At 39.7% G+C, this 15,559-nt stretch overlaps 1 protein-coding gene across 1 annotated transcript in view; it reads left to right on the forward strand.

Moving 5' to 3' along the window:
• The window catches only part of LOC136841139 (pinin-like), a 55,558-nt gene extending 41,892 nt beyond the window's left edge, over positions 1-13,666 (forward strand). Inside the window, exon 3 of the mRNA XM_067108185.1 lies at positions 12,946-13,666. Within this exon, the coding sequence (XP_066964286.1) occupies positions 12,946-13,666 (721 nt within the window). The remainder of the gene's footprint in view (positions 1-12,945) is intronic.
• Positions 13,667-15,559: the final 1,893 nt, after the last annotated feature.

The following is a 15,559-nucleotide window of genomic DNA, read 5'->3' on the forward strand; positions in this document are numbered from 1 at the left end:
AGGTAAGAAGCAGCGGAGGGGAACACGGAGACGCGTGGAGGAGGAAGAGCGACCGCAGAGGCAATAGCGACTTCAGGGGGGAATGGGGGAGGGAGGGGGAGGGGGCGTCCCCAGCAGAAGTAGGTCACATGCCAGCCTTTGTTTACTTCGGAAACCCCCACCCTTCATGGAAATGCTTCAATATACGACCGGAGTCGGATGCGGAGGGGAACACGAGGGAAAAAAAAAAAATAAAAAATTTCTGACGCGATTACATCTGGAAGGGGTTCCGCACTCCTTATCGAGTGGTTTCTCTCAAGTTCACGCTCGGTTTCAATAATATATTTATCATTATTATTATTATTGGCACAACGCTGTTTTCCCATGACTGATAAGCATTGTCTTACGGGGTAAATAATCCCTACAAGAGCTTCGCAGAGATGAAAGTTATGTACCATTACACATTCATCATTCATAGAATCATGGATGAAATCCAGTTCCATTTAGGAATGAACAACGGTCATCAGCAGCAATTTCTTTCTTTATAAAACACCAAGACATACGAATGAAATTCATTTTAGTTATTCAAACACCCATTTTCCCTTCACTGCACTGCAGGGCATCAAGAAACGGATATGTTACATTTCTTCAGAATTTGTTGGCGTAAGAAATAATTATGAACGCTAACCACAAGCGTTTTTCACACACAAACAATTATATATATATATATATATATATATATATATATATATATATATATATATATATATATATATATATATATATATTTTTACCGGATGAACTCCCGTCCAAAAATCAATACCGTGTAACTTCCGCATCAGCAAAGAAAGGAAAGAGAAATAAATACTGCGTAAACTATTACGCAAGCACGCAGGCGAAAAAGAGTTAACTGAAAAGAAAATATCTACGAAGTTACAGAGAGCAAAGTTGCTGAGGCAACAGTTGCTACGGAACCTTTGTTCTCTCCGGCTCAAGAACTCTGATAAAAATAACTTTCTCCTTGCTGATTGTCCCTTTCCACCCACCCCTAATAACGGCCACATTCACAGGACCGTTATCATGCCGGAGCAATTTTCCATTCACGATCCCCTTTCCTCAATCCGGAGAAAGTAAGTATAATGGTTTCCTTAAGATTGGTGGATTCACAATTAAACTCAGGGCTCCTTACTTTCGTTATCTGGGTTTCTCTGCTATCTACTGCAGTTCCCCCTCTCTTCCTCCGTTAGTCCATGACGAAGGCTGCTGCTCTGCTAGGTCAGAGCAAACCAGCCGCCTCTCCCTCTGATTCCATGGCCATGTTGGTTATGGTTCATTATATATATATATATATATATATATATATATATATATATATATATATATATATATATATATATCATGAAGCTACAAATGTCGTTTAATATCAAATTCACGCTACCTCGAGTATATCTCCGATGGAGAATTATCACCGAAGGGGAATTTATATAAGTGATAAATGAACAGGTACCACTGGGACGCGAACCCTTGACATGGACCCATTCAACGACTCCAGTGGACGCTACCACCGCGCCATCAAGAGAGGTATAAATCATTACCGAGTCTGCTGTACTGTTTTTTCCCGTTGTGAGCGGGGAAATTGTACTTAGCCTCGGCAATGACCCACCTCCGCCATGATAGTTCGTTGGTACGTTTGGAACACGCAGCTCTTATTATGAAATTTTTTATCACACCGTGATTTATATACAATCATGAAGCTACAAATGTCGTTTAATATCAAATTCACGCTACCTCGAGAGTATCTCCGATGGAGAATTATCACCGAAGGGGAATTCATATAAGTGATAAATGAACAGGTCCACTGGAGTCGTTGAATGGGTCCATGTCAAGGGTTCGCGTCCCAGTGGTACCTGTTCATTTATCACTTACATAAATTCCCCTTCGGTGATAATTCTCCATCGGAGATACTCTCGAGGTAGCGTGAATTTGATATTAAACGACATTTGTAGCTTCATGATTGTATATAAATCACGGTGTGATAAAAAATTTCATAATAAGAGCTGCGTGTTCCAAACGTACCAACGAACTATCATGGCGGAGGTGGGTCATTGCCGAGGTTAAGTACAATTTCCCCGCTCACGACGGGAAAAACAGTACAGCAGACTCGGTAATGATTTATACCTCTTGATGGCGCGGTGGTAGCGTCCACTGGAGTCGTTGAATGGGTCCATGTCAAGGGTTCGCGTCCCAGTGGTACCTGTTCATTTATCACTTATATAAATTCCCCTTCGGTGATAATTCTCCATCGGAGATACTCTCGAGGTAGCGTGAATTTGATATTAAACGACATTTGTAGCTTCATGATTGTATATAAATCACGGTGTGATAAAAAATTTCATATATATATATATATATATATATATATATATATATATATATATATATATATATATATATATATATATATATATATATATATATTCTGAAGATGAACCCTATTCATGTAGAACAAGCCCACAGGAGCTATTGGATACAGAACTGAATATAGAGTTTAGGCCAAAGGCCAAGCGCTCGGAGCTATGAGGTCATTCAGCACTGAAACGGAAATGACAGTAAAAAAGGTTTGAAAAGTGTAACAAGAGGAAAACCTAGCAGGTGAAGTATGAATCAACTGTCACGAGAGGCTGGAAAGTAAGATGGAAGAGAGAGAATATGAATGGAGGTATTAGTAAAAAGAATGAAAGGTTGCAGCGAAATAAAGGCACGCTGCAAACAACCTGCAGGAGTAATGTCACAGTGTACTGCATGAGGTGCACTAATCGGCACTAGCCCCCATGTATTGTGAGCACTGACTAAATTCAGGCGTCCAAAGAATGTGGTGTTCAGCTGAAACAGTTTACTGAAATTAATACGAAATACAGACGAAATTTCCTCTGTATTTCTCTCGATGTCGATGATTATTGTCACTGAGACACCAATATAAAGTAATCACACCAACACTTCCCCCCCCAACCCAACCACCCCCTACCTACAGTCTCCACTTATACGTGAAAAACCAACAGTAGTAGTTTCTTTTCCTCTTTGTTCAGACTCTAATACCCTCCCCTCCTCAGTCTCGGCCATTCTTTGTCTGGAAATTCGTTCCAAGTTTCCACAGTTTCGCCTCTCTATTAAGCATCGTCACGTTCACGTGACTTGACAAAGAGCTCTTTTTTTCCAGTTCCTCGACTTTCAACCTCTAAATCAAAACTGACGTCGGAGCGCAAAAAGGGCTGATCTGCATTCGAAAATAAATCTTGCACCTAGTCATTCATAAAAATATATATATATATATATATATATATATATATATATATACATACATATATATATATATATATATGTATATATATATACATACATATATATATATATATATATATATATATATATATATATATATATATATATATATATATATATCCTGTCTTCTAAGACATGTAAGCCATTAAAACAAATTACTATTCGAAAATGATCTTGCAATACAGCCATTCGTACAAACGCACTGACTCTTTACTGACGAAAGCCATTAAACAACATTTATTAAGCCCATTTGAATATCTCCCTCAGCGTGCGTAAAATATAGCAAAGATAAACATTAGAGCACCTAGCGTAATGAAAAGAAATAATCGGCTTTGCATATTTTTTCACTTGCGGTCTTGTTTCTCCCCAAGGTGGCGCCCGAATATTTTAGGCTTTGGTTCTCCAGTCTTTTAGAATGAAGCTGCTAAACCCATGCTTTTTCAATCCCAGATAAATACATACATATGTTCAGAATAGAATAAAATAGACTAGAATAGAATAGAGCAGAATATAGAATTTAGGCCAAGGGCAAAGAGCTGGAACCTATGAGGTCATTCAGCGCTGGAAGGAAAATGGACAGTAAGAGGGTTTGAAAGTTGTAACAGGAGGAAAACCTCGCAGTTGAGCTAAGAAACAATTTTTGGAGAGGGTGCAAAGTCAGATGGAAAAAAGAGAATATGAACGGAGGTACAGTACAACAAACGAGAGACGCTGCAAAGACCCTAAGTAATGCCTTACAGTACACCACGTGAGGTGCACTGACGGCAGTGCCACCCTAAGGGGTATACATATGTTTAAAAGTGAAGATTTCTGCCATTCTCAAAACTGATTCCCCACCTCCCTGTGCACTAAGCCAAAATGACGGAACCGTGCTATGGTCCGAACTTGGGACGGTCAATAACGTCCCCAGGATCGGAACTTGCCGTCTGGACGATCTCTTACATTGCTGTCATCTTGGACAGGTTGGGTACACTGCTGTATAAAATGGCTGGCTATTTGGCATAACAACACATATAAACGTCAAAGAGTAGAGGGGACAATAGAAGAAAAGACGTATTCGGATGACTGAACTGACTGAATTGAACTGAATATAGAATTTAGGCCAAGCACTGGGACCAACGAGGTCATTCAGCGCTGAAATGGAAATTGACAGCAAAAGTCTGAAAGGTGTAACAGGAGTAAAAGCTCGCAGTCGCACTATGAATCAGTTGTTAGGAGAGGGTGGAAAGTGAGATGGAAGAAAAAGAATATGAAAGGAGGTACAGTAAAAGGATCGAAAGGGGCTGCAGCTAGGGGCCGAAAGCGCGCTGTAAAGAACACTGAGTAATGCCTACAGTGCGCCGCAAGAGGTACACCGACGGCACTATTCCCTACGGGGGTACTCGGATGATAAAAGCTACTGTTTTTTGAATTCCAAGACAACCAGAAAGTCGGTTCTGCGTATCAATCTTTCCGTTAATAACGACAATAACCGGAACTGGATCATTCAATTGTTCTTTATACCTACTCGGTCTCTTCATCTTCTCCCTGGGATTTTTCAGATGTAGGCAGTTAACCCTGGGTGGAATATTTTTGTGAGATCATAAAGAGCTATGAAGGGGATAATTTAACTTAAATACCCGAACGTGCTAAGGAATGAATTCAAGGTTTTTCAAGTGGCATTAATAACAAAGAAGCTTAAGAGGCTGAGAGCACCTGGAAAAGGTGGAATCATACCAGGGATGATTTAACTCAAAACTAAATACCAATTGGCATGCTAACTAGACTTTAGGGAAATGTGGCATGAGGAAACAAAGACTGATCACTGGGAATTGGAAAATATTATTCTCATCCTCAAAAGGACAAGGGAAATTGTTAAAATCCTTCGAGATGAAATCAAAGAAAAAATAAAAGTAGAAAAATGCGCCAAAGTTTCTTCGGCGCACCGAGTTTTCTGTACAGCGTATTATCAAGGCCACCGAAAAATAGATCTATCTTCGGTGGTCTCTGGTATAATGCTGTATGAGCAATGGTCGGCGAAATTAAACCACGGCCAGGTGGTGGCTGGCTCTATATCGTTGCCAGAAGCACGATTACGGCAACTTTAACCCAAGATCAAAACTACTGAGGTTGAGGGCTGCAATTTGGTTTGTTTGATGATTGGAGGTGGATGATCAACATCTAACTTGCAGCCCTAGCCAGTTTTTAAGATCTGAGGGCGACAGAAAAGTGTGACAGAAAATAGTGCGGACGGACAGACAAAGCCGACACAACAGTTTCCAGAAAACTAAAAAAAGCAGGAGTTATATAGATCAAATATTTCTGTTACAAGATATTCAACAGCAGACGTGGAATTTAGCAACCCCGTTCTGATGACTTTGGTCGATTACAAAGACGCTACTGACAGCGTTCACAGACCAGTATTACGAGAGATCTTGCGTAACCATGGTATTCATGCTGAATATGTAAAGCTAAAATTAGATATATCCACGAAGCAAGCAGATACAAATGTTGATGATGGTAAAATGGATAAAAGAAGAATATAACCTGAAAGTCAAAGATATTGACAAGTAGCCTACACTATTTAATTATTGAAATTTAGTTGTAACTCAATCAAACCTGCTTACAAATCTACATACAACAAATTATAAACCTTTCTTTGTCTCTTTGGGACACGTTCAGGTTGGCAAATAATATATACTAATTCACGAAGGTTATCGTACAGAACAAAAATATTCAGGTATACACATTGAATAAACTTATATGTTTGAACTGCGATAAGTTATACAGTAAATATGCTGACTTTCACGTTACTGGCATTCTCTCGAAATGACGCTTCAGAACAAGACGAAAGGAAAAAAATCAAGGTAAATATCAGTGCAAGGTTATTGTGACGCGCAGTACAATGGATGTCATAATCTTTCCACGAAAAAAAAAAAACGTAGCCAAGCACGCGACAAAGCGCCTCAACCGTGACCGCAACGTAACAGAACTAACGAGCTGGGGGGAGAGAGAGAGAGAGTGGAGTACGTAACCTTCAGTACTAAGAATGACAGTTGAATAGATAATGCATCCGCACGTTTCAGTTGAAGAGTTACAACCATGACCTCAAAAATACACACACAGACTTCTTCAGTCAAAGGTGTTTTGCATTTCCTATATATATAGACCAGCAACAAAACTTCTGATTGATCAACTAAATAATAAACCTCTCTTCACAGCAAAAACCTCTTGGTTGTATAACACATGGAGGTTTCTCTTAAAATCTCATACACGTTACAGTGTACGGGTGAAAAGAATGGGAGAGCAAAATCAAGCCAGTTAACGAGAGAGAGAGAGAGAGAGAGAGAGAGAGAGAGAGAGAGAGAGAGAGAATACGTGTATAATCAACTGACATTCTGGTCAACTATGCTCGATAAAAACATCTCCCAAGCCTACACAAATGCAAATGCACTGCTTAATACATGAAAATTAAATCAGCAATTTCTCTAACTATATTCATCATCATCATTCATTTCTCTCTCTCTCTCTCAGGTATAGCCAAAGGACCTGGAATAGTTAACTGAAGCAAGGCGAAGCGCTAATGACCCTTTTTGCATAAACTCTCGTAGATCTGTTACTAAATGGATCTCAATTACTTTGCTGATTCTCACGGACCTTTATCAGATTTGTTCATTCTTTCTTCAACATTCGATAGCCTTCATCAAGTTTCGCTTATCCCCCATTATTCTTTCATCGCGAAAACCTGGACACAATTTCTCACATAGTTTGTGTGCAACAACAAAGAACAAGGCTGTATTCCTAATGCTAATGTACCATCTTTCAGAGCTGAATTTTAACACTGTTTAAGTTTGGGCAAACTTTTACAAGAACTGTCTGTTGTTGAAGGTTATCTTTGATGTGTGCTGTATGACCTGCTAACACGTATGCATACAGCAACAATGGACAGCTTCTTCCTTTCACGAAGTATCACTTTTCACAGGTAAAACCTAAATAGTGACATCATAAACACGAGAACATTCGTGAGGCTGTTTCATAGCTCAATAGTTATCTCATAAGAACTGTCATAAAAATCAACCCAAACCAACGTGCATGGTTCTCCAAATTGAACTGTATATAGAATTTAGGCCAAAGGCCAAGCACTGGCACCTATGAGGTCATTCAGCGCTGAAACGGAAACTGACAGTATAAGAAGGTTGGAAAGATGTAACAGGAGGAAAACCTCGCAGTTGCACTAAGAATCAACTGTTAGGAGAGGGTGGAAAGTAAGATGAAACAATGAGAATATGAAAGGAGGTACAGTAAAAGGAACGAAGGGGTTTGCAGCTAGGGGCCGAAGCCACGCTGCAAAGAACCTCAAGTAATGCCTACAGTGCACGGCATGAGATGCACTGACGGCACTATCCCGCCAGGGGGATGGTTCTCCAAAAGACGGCAGCTTTCTTTCATGGGAATAATCCGCAATTCCAGTGCATTCCGGAATTAGAGAGCATTCGAGCGCAGAGAAGCTCCACAAGGTAGAAAGACGACTCAGGTAAAACGACTTAAGAACCCCCGACAAAGCTACATGGCAATAATTGGTTTTAAGATGTCGTAATGCGCTTGAGTACCGTTGCCTGTGACTTTCAAAGACTTCTGCCGAGCGCTTGAGTCCCTTTGCCCGAGACTTTCAAAGACTTCTGTCGGATACTCCGAGTGTGGAGAATATTCTCCTTGCATTTTAATACGTTTTTATCTAATTACAATTATTTTTTTTAATAAGAGATCCACTCTTCTGTACTTCCTTTACTGTTCATAATGAGCACCGGCAGCCTTGGAAGCTTGATTTCAAGTCAATGGCCCTCTGGGCTTGTTCCATATGAATAGGGTTCATCTTCTGAATAATAATAATAATAATAATAATAATAATAATAATAATAATAATAATAATAATAATAATACGTGCACTTCTACACAGAGAAGGTGGTAACAAGTATCTTTTTCTAAAGCTTAAGATTTTAGTGCTTGGCTCCAGCAATACGTGCACGAAACTAAGCATCTCCAGCGAGCAAAACCGAGGGAGAGAGGTTAAAGAAAAAGAAAAAAAAATCTCCCCAAACCGACAAAAACAAACAAAAAGAGAGAGAATAACAAACGCCAGCATCCCAGCTGGACTCCCTTTTGTGTTAAGTTCAACCGCAGCGGATGAGTATCCAGACCACCACAGCTTCCTCCTCTTTTTTTCATTTTTTTTTCTAATTCACTAAAGCGGAGAAAAACTCTCTAATCGTCGAAAGCCCGTCTCTCAATTCAGGCCTCTCCACCGTCATAACCCAACAAACAGGCCGTCCACGAAACTTTTGTTTGTCGAGTTAAGCTCTTGTTTGCTGTGCAAAGATTCCCCGCTTGTTGACTTAAGCAAGAACAAAGGGCATAGAAAAATATGAAAAAAAACGCAGGATATCTATCTATAGAATTCTCCAAAATCTCCCACCACCAAGCAGTGAAGGAACGGGAAGGAAGGGGCGGTGGGTGGGGCGCTCTTGCAGGGCTTCCAATCGGGGTCCGCCGCTAGAAGGGAATTCCCGGAATATTTATCGACGGCGTTCTCAGAATTTTCACGGACGACGACGGAGAATCTAAAGGGCATCTAACATCAAAATTCTCACAAATCTTCCCGGCAACACAGAGCACAATGGGAAAGACGGGAGCAGAAGGAGTGCTTTCTACAAAGACTACTTTCTACAGAGCAAACAATCTCTCTTCCTACAGATTTGATCTCAGCAACGTTAAGGAAGAGGAGCTCGGTGGCAGGTTTTCCACAGCGAGGAGGATACCAATTGTCTCAAAACTTCTAAGTGACTTCCATCCTTGTAAGCCTCCCAAAACGAGAAGTGGGATCCACTTGGCAGGAATTTGCAACGAACCGCCTGACACACAAACAACTTTGGCCTAAATATCAAGGTTCGGTGCAGCAATTAAATTGGAATCGATTTGTTTAAGATAAGAGAAACGTGTACAGTGTGCACTCAATTTTCCTCATTAGAGAGAGAGAGAGAGAGAGAGAGAGAGAGAGAGAGAGAGAGAGAGAGAGAGAGAGAGAGAGAGAGAGACTGCTACTAAATTAGTGGTTTGCAATTTATCTCCGTAAAGGGGTCTGTTTACAGCATTATGCGTACGTGATCTGGTTCGGCTCACGTTAGTTATAGGTTCGTCGTTCTCTCCAGCCTAATGCCAGACTAGATGTAAATGTGTGCGAGCATCTGACAAGGTCAAGAACATGGGAGTGAAGCTAGCATCCTCATCCCTCAGACTGACTTTACCCTTTTACCGACACATTCCCTCCCCAAGGAAGTAAAAAGTCTGATTATATATATATATATATATATATATATATGATTATATATATATATATATATATATATATATATATATATATATATATACACACGCCACATTCCTACACCAATTACCGAACCTTGGATAAACCCCAAAGTGCACTGCATAAACCTACAATACAACCAGACCCACCAGCAGTGTGTCAAACCCCACTACTCAAACACCGAGCTACTTACATCTATATTGCGAGCACTCTCATGCCTCCTAGATATAAAACCCCTTCCTTCCCAATACTTCTCCCAAATCTTCTACCCAATGCATTTCATGTCTTCCTCTCCTTGTTCTTCTGAAAACTATCCAATTAAATTCTTTAAATGCCTTATCAACCTCCAGTCTTTCCACAGCCTGCAAATTAAATCATTGCAACAGCTTCGACATTTCTCCATTTATCGGCCTGCAACGTTCATATTCTCTCTCTCTCTCTCTCTCTCTCTTTCATAAATCCCAAAATAAACGTTCAGTTCCCTACACCTAAGTTAAAGAATGGGTAAAATATAACATTATCTATTCCTAACTCCTTTCCGGTTACCAGATGGACTACGGAAGACTGAGAGAGAGAGAGAGAGAGAGAGAGAGAGAGAGAGAGAGACTATAAAAGAAGCTAAGGAGAAGACAAACCGTCCCCTAAACCATTCAAGAAGACGGAAAAAGGTACAAACATAAGAGACAATATCCTCTATTCACGCCGCCGCCGCCTCAGTCCACGACCCCCCCCCTCACCTCACCCTCCTCCCCTTCAACATTTGTGAAGAGCCCAGTGCTGCATTCCACAATCTGAACGAGAAGTGGATCATTTTCCTACTTTTCTGCGGGAGCGAAACTAGTCCCATACTGTCCCTTGGACGCATTAGACACGAAAACACTACATACAAGTTTTCGCAGTGTTCGAGAGGACTTGGAGGAAAATTAAAAAGACGAAAGTGTATTCATACCATCCTGTGAATTAATTATTCTAACTAATTAATTAACTACTAACTAATTAATTAATTAATCTTGAAACAGGTTTTCGCAGTGTTCGAAAGGACTTGGAGGAAAATTAAAAAGACGAAAGTGTATTCATGCCATCCTGTGAATTAATTATTCTACCTAATTAATTAATTGCTACCTAATTAATTAATTAATCTTGAAATAAGTTTTCACAATGTTCGAGACGACTTCGCGGAACATGAAGTGCATTCATACATCCTGTGAATTAATTATTCTACCTAATTAATTAATTACTACCTAATTAATTATTTAATCTTGAAACAAGTTTTCACAATGTTCGAGACGACTTCGCGGAACATTAAAAAGACCAAAGTGCATTCATATACCCTGTAAATTAATTATTCTACCTAATTAATTAATTACTACTTAATTAATTAAATAACCTTGATGCAGGTTTTCACAGTGTTCGAGAAGACTCGGCGGAACATTAAGACGACTAAAATGTATTCATACGTCCTGTGAATTATTCATCCTGCCTAATTAATTAAACAATCTTGATATAGGTTTTCACAGTGTTAGAGAGGACTTGGCAGAACATTAAAAACACCAAAGTGTATTCACAAATCCTGTGAATTAATTATTCTACCTAATTCATTAATTACTACGTAATTATTAATTAAATGACCTTGACACAGGTTTTCACAGTGCCAGAGAGGGCTTGGCGGAGCTTCATGGAGACCTGAGAGGGATTCATGCATCCTGTGAATTAATCAATCTACTAAAGTAATTAATTAATTACTCTAGCCAATTGACGGAGTGGTGCAACTAATATGCTAAGTTATGATAAAAACATCGATAAAAAGAATAACCTCAATGCCATAATGCTGCTTTGTACAAAGGAAGCAGTTTCGGAAACGTTGATATATTATAAACGATTGGAACATGAAATATAAAACATTCTCCTTTGAAACAACTAAATTAATTGAAACATTAATCTCTGAAATAACTGTTAACTGAAACACACTTCTCTGAAATAACTGTTTAAATTGATAACTTGCGATGCTAAACTAATCCAAAAGAGTTTCAATATGATTATCAATGGCATCTCTTTGGGGACCAATAATGAGAGAAGAGAAAAACAAAAAAATGATATCTCAGATAATTCTCACCACAAATAAAACAAAAAGTAACCTCTCAGATAGTTCTCAACACAAATAGAAAAACAAAAAGTGATCTCTCAGATAATTCTCAACACGAATAAAACAAAAATGTGATCTCTTCAGATAATTCTCAACAAGGACAGAAAAACAAAAAGTTATCTCTCAAATCATTCTCAACATGAAAACAAAAAGTGATCTCTCAGATAATTCTCAACACGGATAAAGCAAAAAATTTATCTCTCAGTTAATTCTCAACACGGATAAAGCAAAAAAGTGATCTCTCAGATAATTCTCAACACGAATAAAACAAAAAGTGATCTCTCAGATAATTCTCAACACGGATACAACAAAAAATTTTATCTCTAAGATAATTCTTAACCCAAACAAAAAACAAAAAAGCGATCTCTAAGATAATTCTCAACACAAATAAAAAAAAGTTATCTCTAAGATAATTCTCAACACGAATAAAAAAAAATTATCTCTAAGATAATTCTCAACACGAATAAAACAAAAAATGTATCTCGGAGATCATTCTCAACACGAATAAAAAAATTATCTTTAAGATAATTCTTGAAGCGAATAAATCAAAGTAATCTCTCAGATAATTCATGAAGCTCATAAAAAAGTTATCTCTAACATAATTCTAGAAACAAATGAAACAAAACTTGATCTCCAAGATAATTCACGAATCGAATAAAAAAGTTATCTCTAAGACACTTCTTGAAAGGAACAGAACACACAAAGTGATGTCTAAGATTATTCCTGAAGAGGAAAAAACTGTCCCTCTCTACCAAACACGCTCCTTACATAAATTCGAAAACCATCGAAATCCCCTGGTCCAACTCGAACCCAAATTTCAAGAGGACTGTCAGCAGAATCTCTTTGGGGACCAATAATGATCTCTTTAAGATAATTCATGAAACAAATAAAAAAAAGCCAGTCCTTCTCTACCACCCACGATCGTAACCAGGACCCACTGGTGAGTCCTGCTCGTAACATACATACCACAACCATCGAAATTCCCTGGTCCAACCCAAACATAATACCCAGGTCCCACTCGAACCCAATCACCTGGTTCCACTCGAACTCAATACCCAGATCCCACTTGAACCCAATCACCTGGTTCCACTCGAACCCAATACCCAGGACCCATTCGAACTCAATACCCATGTCCTACTCGTAGCCAACACCCAGGTCCCACTCGAACCCAATACCCAGGTCCCACTCAACCCAATACCCAGGTCCTACTCGAACCCAATCCCCTGGTTCCACTCGGACCCAATACCCAGGTCCTACTTGAACCCAATACCAAGGTCCCACTTGAACTCAGTTCCCAGGTCCCACTCGAACCCAATGCCCAGGTCCCACTCGAACCCAATACCCAGGTCCCACTCGACCCAATACCCAGGTCCTATTCGAACCAATCCCCTGGTTCCACTCGAACCCAATACCCAGGGGTCCCATTAGAACCCAATAACGGTGGTCTCACTCGACCCAATACCCAGGTCCTATTCGAACCCAATCCCCTGGTTCCACTCGAACCCAATACCCAGGTCCTACTAGAACCCAATACCCAGGTCTCACTCGAACTCAATACCCAGGTCCCACTCGAACCCAATGCCAGGTCCCACTCGTCCTACTATGACCCAATACCCAGGTCCCACTCGAAACTCGATACCCACGTCCTACTCGAACCCAATACCCAGGTCCCACTGGAACTCGATACCCAAGTCCTACTCGAACCCAATACCCAGATCCCACTCGAACTCGACACCCAAGCCCTACTCGAACCCAATACCCAGGCCCCACTCGAACTCAATACCCAAGCCCTACTCGAACCCAATACCGAGATCCCACTCGAACCGAAAACTGCCGCAGCAACATCTCTCCTATATAATTCCTGAAGTTTCCTCTCTCCAATCTTCAGGTGTTCGACGCTTCCGTTCCTTGCCAACAAATCCTTCCTCCCTTCATTCCCTCTCAATCAAGTCACCGAGTGGGGCACAGCTCTCTCACTCACACACACCTGGCAGGGCGGGGCACACCAGCGCCGCCGCCGCCCACCTGCTGTTGCAGTTACTGTTACTCCTGCTGTTGCTGTCGCTGTCTCTGAAGCCTCTGCTCTTGGGCGGTTCAAAGTCATCCCTGAATGATGGGGCAATGATCTTCAGTTTGTAACAATGTTAGAAAATTCTTGTGACCAGTGCTTTACTTACACAGCTCCTGATTGGTAGATACAAGAATATTCTCCTTGAAAAGTGTATACATGTAGACATTTATTTATGTATGTGTATCTATACATATATATAATACACACATCAAATTACGTATATACATAATTTTCAATGAGAATGTTTTCACGTATCCCCAACTGATAGCTATATGATAGTTATCATAAGACTTCGTTGACTTTGTATCACCAACATAGTGTCTACAGATTAAATTCAAGATCACCGCTGTAATACACACACACACAAAGAAAAAGAAACCTTTTCAACTGGAGAACAATCAGGCAAGACAGAAAATTACAACACCATTTCATTTATGGCAACATTACAGTAATATCAAAGGTAATGTCTATGAGGACAGAAGCATGAGAAATACACGTGGGATCTCGACAAGCACTCATCTGAAAAACGAACTTGTACACTTCCACGAGGAATAATTGTCTTATGAATAATCTAAGAGGCAATACTGGTAATATTAATATTTTTGTTACGTGTGGAACCTTCAGGATTCTTGCAGAGTGCAAGTAAATCCCTAGAACACGTGATTTGATGCTTTCTATTAAAAACAAAATAAGAGCGAAAAGCAAAGCATTCTAAACAGAGCAGCATCAAAAGCTCATAATACTGTTTACAAAAGGGACTCGTCTATCGATATAATGTAAGCAAATCTTCAGTAACAGCGATGTCAGTACTGTGCATCAGTTCCACTTTGCAATCCTTTCAACTAAAACAGTGAAAATCTCACGTCTGTTGCAAGTCGACCAAATTGAGAACATGATCACTGACCCTCGCAACATTCACTACGAAAATGGGGACACAATTACGGCCAACTCATGACTAGCGAGAGAAACAAAACCCAAACCGGCAAACATGAACATGATCTTGAGAATGTGGTCTCAGCTGGAAACGAACGTATGCAATCACTAACAAACTTGCAAAGTGAGTGCATGTTTGTTTTTTTTTCCTTTTTTCTTCTCGGGTGTGTAATTAGCTAGCTTAAGAGATATGAACGTAAAACGTCGTATGATTATTTGTGCAATGCACCATTTATTAACGACTCCTTTCTTTCAATTTCCTCTCTAAAGAGAAATTGGAACGTGTATAATAGCTAAGTTCCGGCTAGCGTCACAAAAGGGTAACAGCTGCTGAATCGTATGGAGTGGAAATCCACGGCTAATGTCCGTAATTTAAAACTACACAATACAGTAACTCATGGACCGATCTGCGTAATTCGAATGTGCATATCAAGAGGATGTAATAAAAAAATGGTTTCACCGTTATTTACGCGAGCATTATATTGTTTTTACTGCTATTGTTTCACATTTTTCTTCCTGGGGATTTCAAGGAATGTATTCAAAATAGACTACGTAAGTCTAGCTAAATACTGACTTTCCTACGTGTATTATAAAGTGTTGATGGAACCAAATATTACAAACAACTTGGGTTTGTAAACTATTCAACCTAAATGACTGTTACTAAAAGTCTATTCCCCTTTGGTGGGATGGCTTCAGGTGTTATCTTATATAGCCTATATCTGAAAATAAGCAAGTGAAATATATTCAGAAAAAA

Source organism: Macrobrachium rosenbergii, chromosome 8 (genome assembly GCF_040412425.1).
Source record: "Macrobrachium rosenbergii isolate ZJJX-2024 chromosome 8, ASM4041242v1, whole genome shotgun sequence".
NCBI lineage: Eukaryota > Metazoa > Arthropoda > Malacostraca > Decapoda > Palaemonidae > Macrobrachium > Macrobrachium rosenbergii.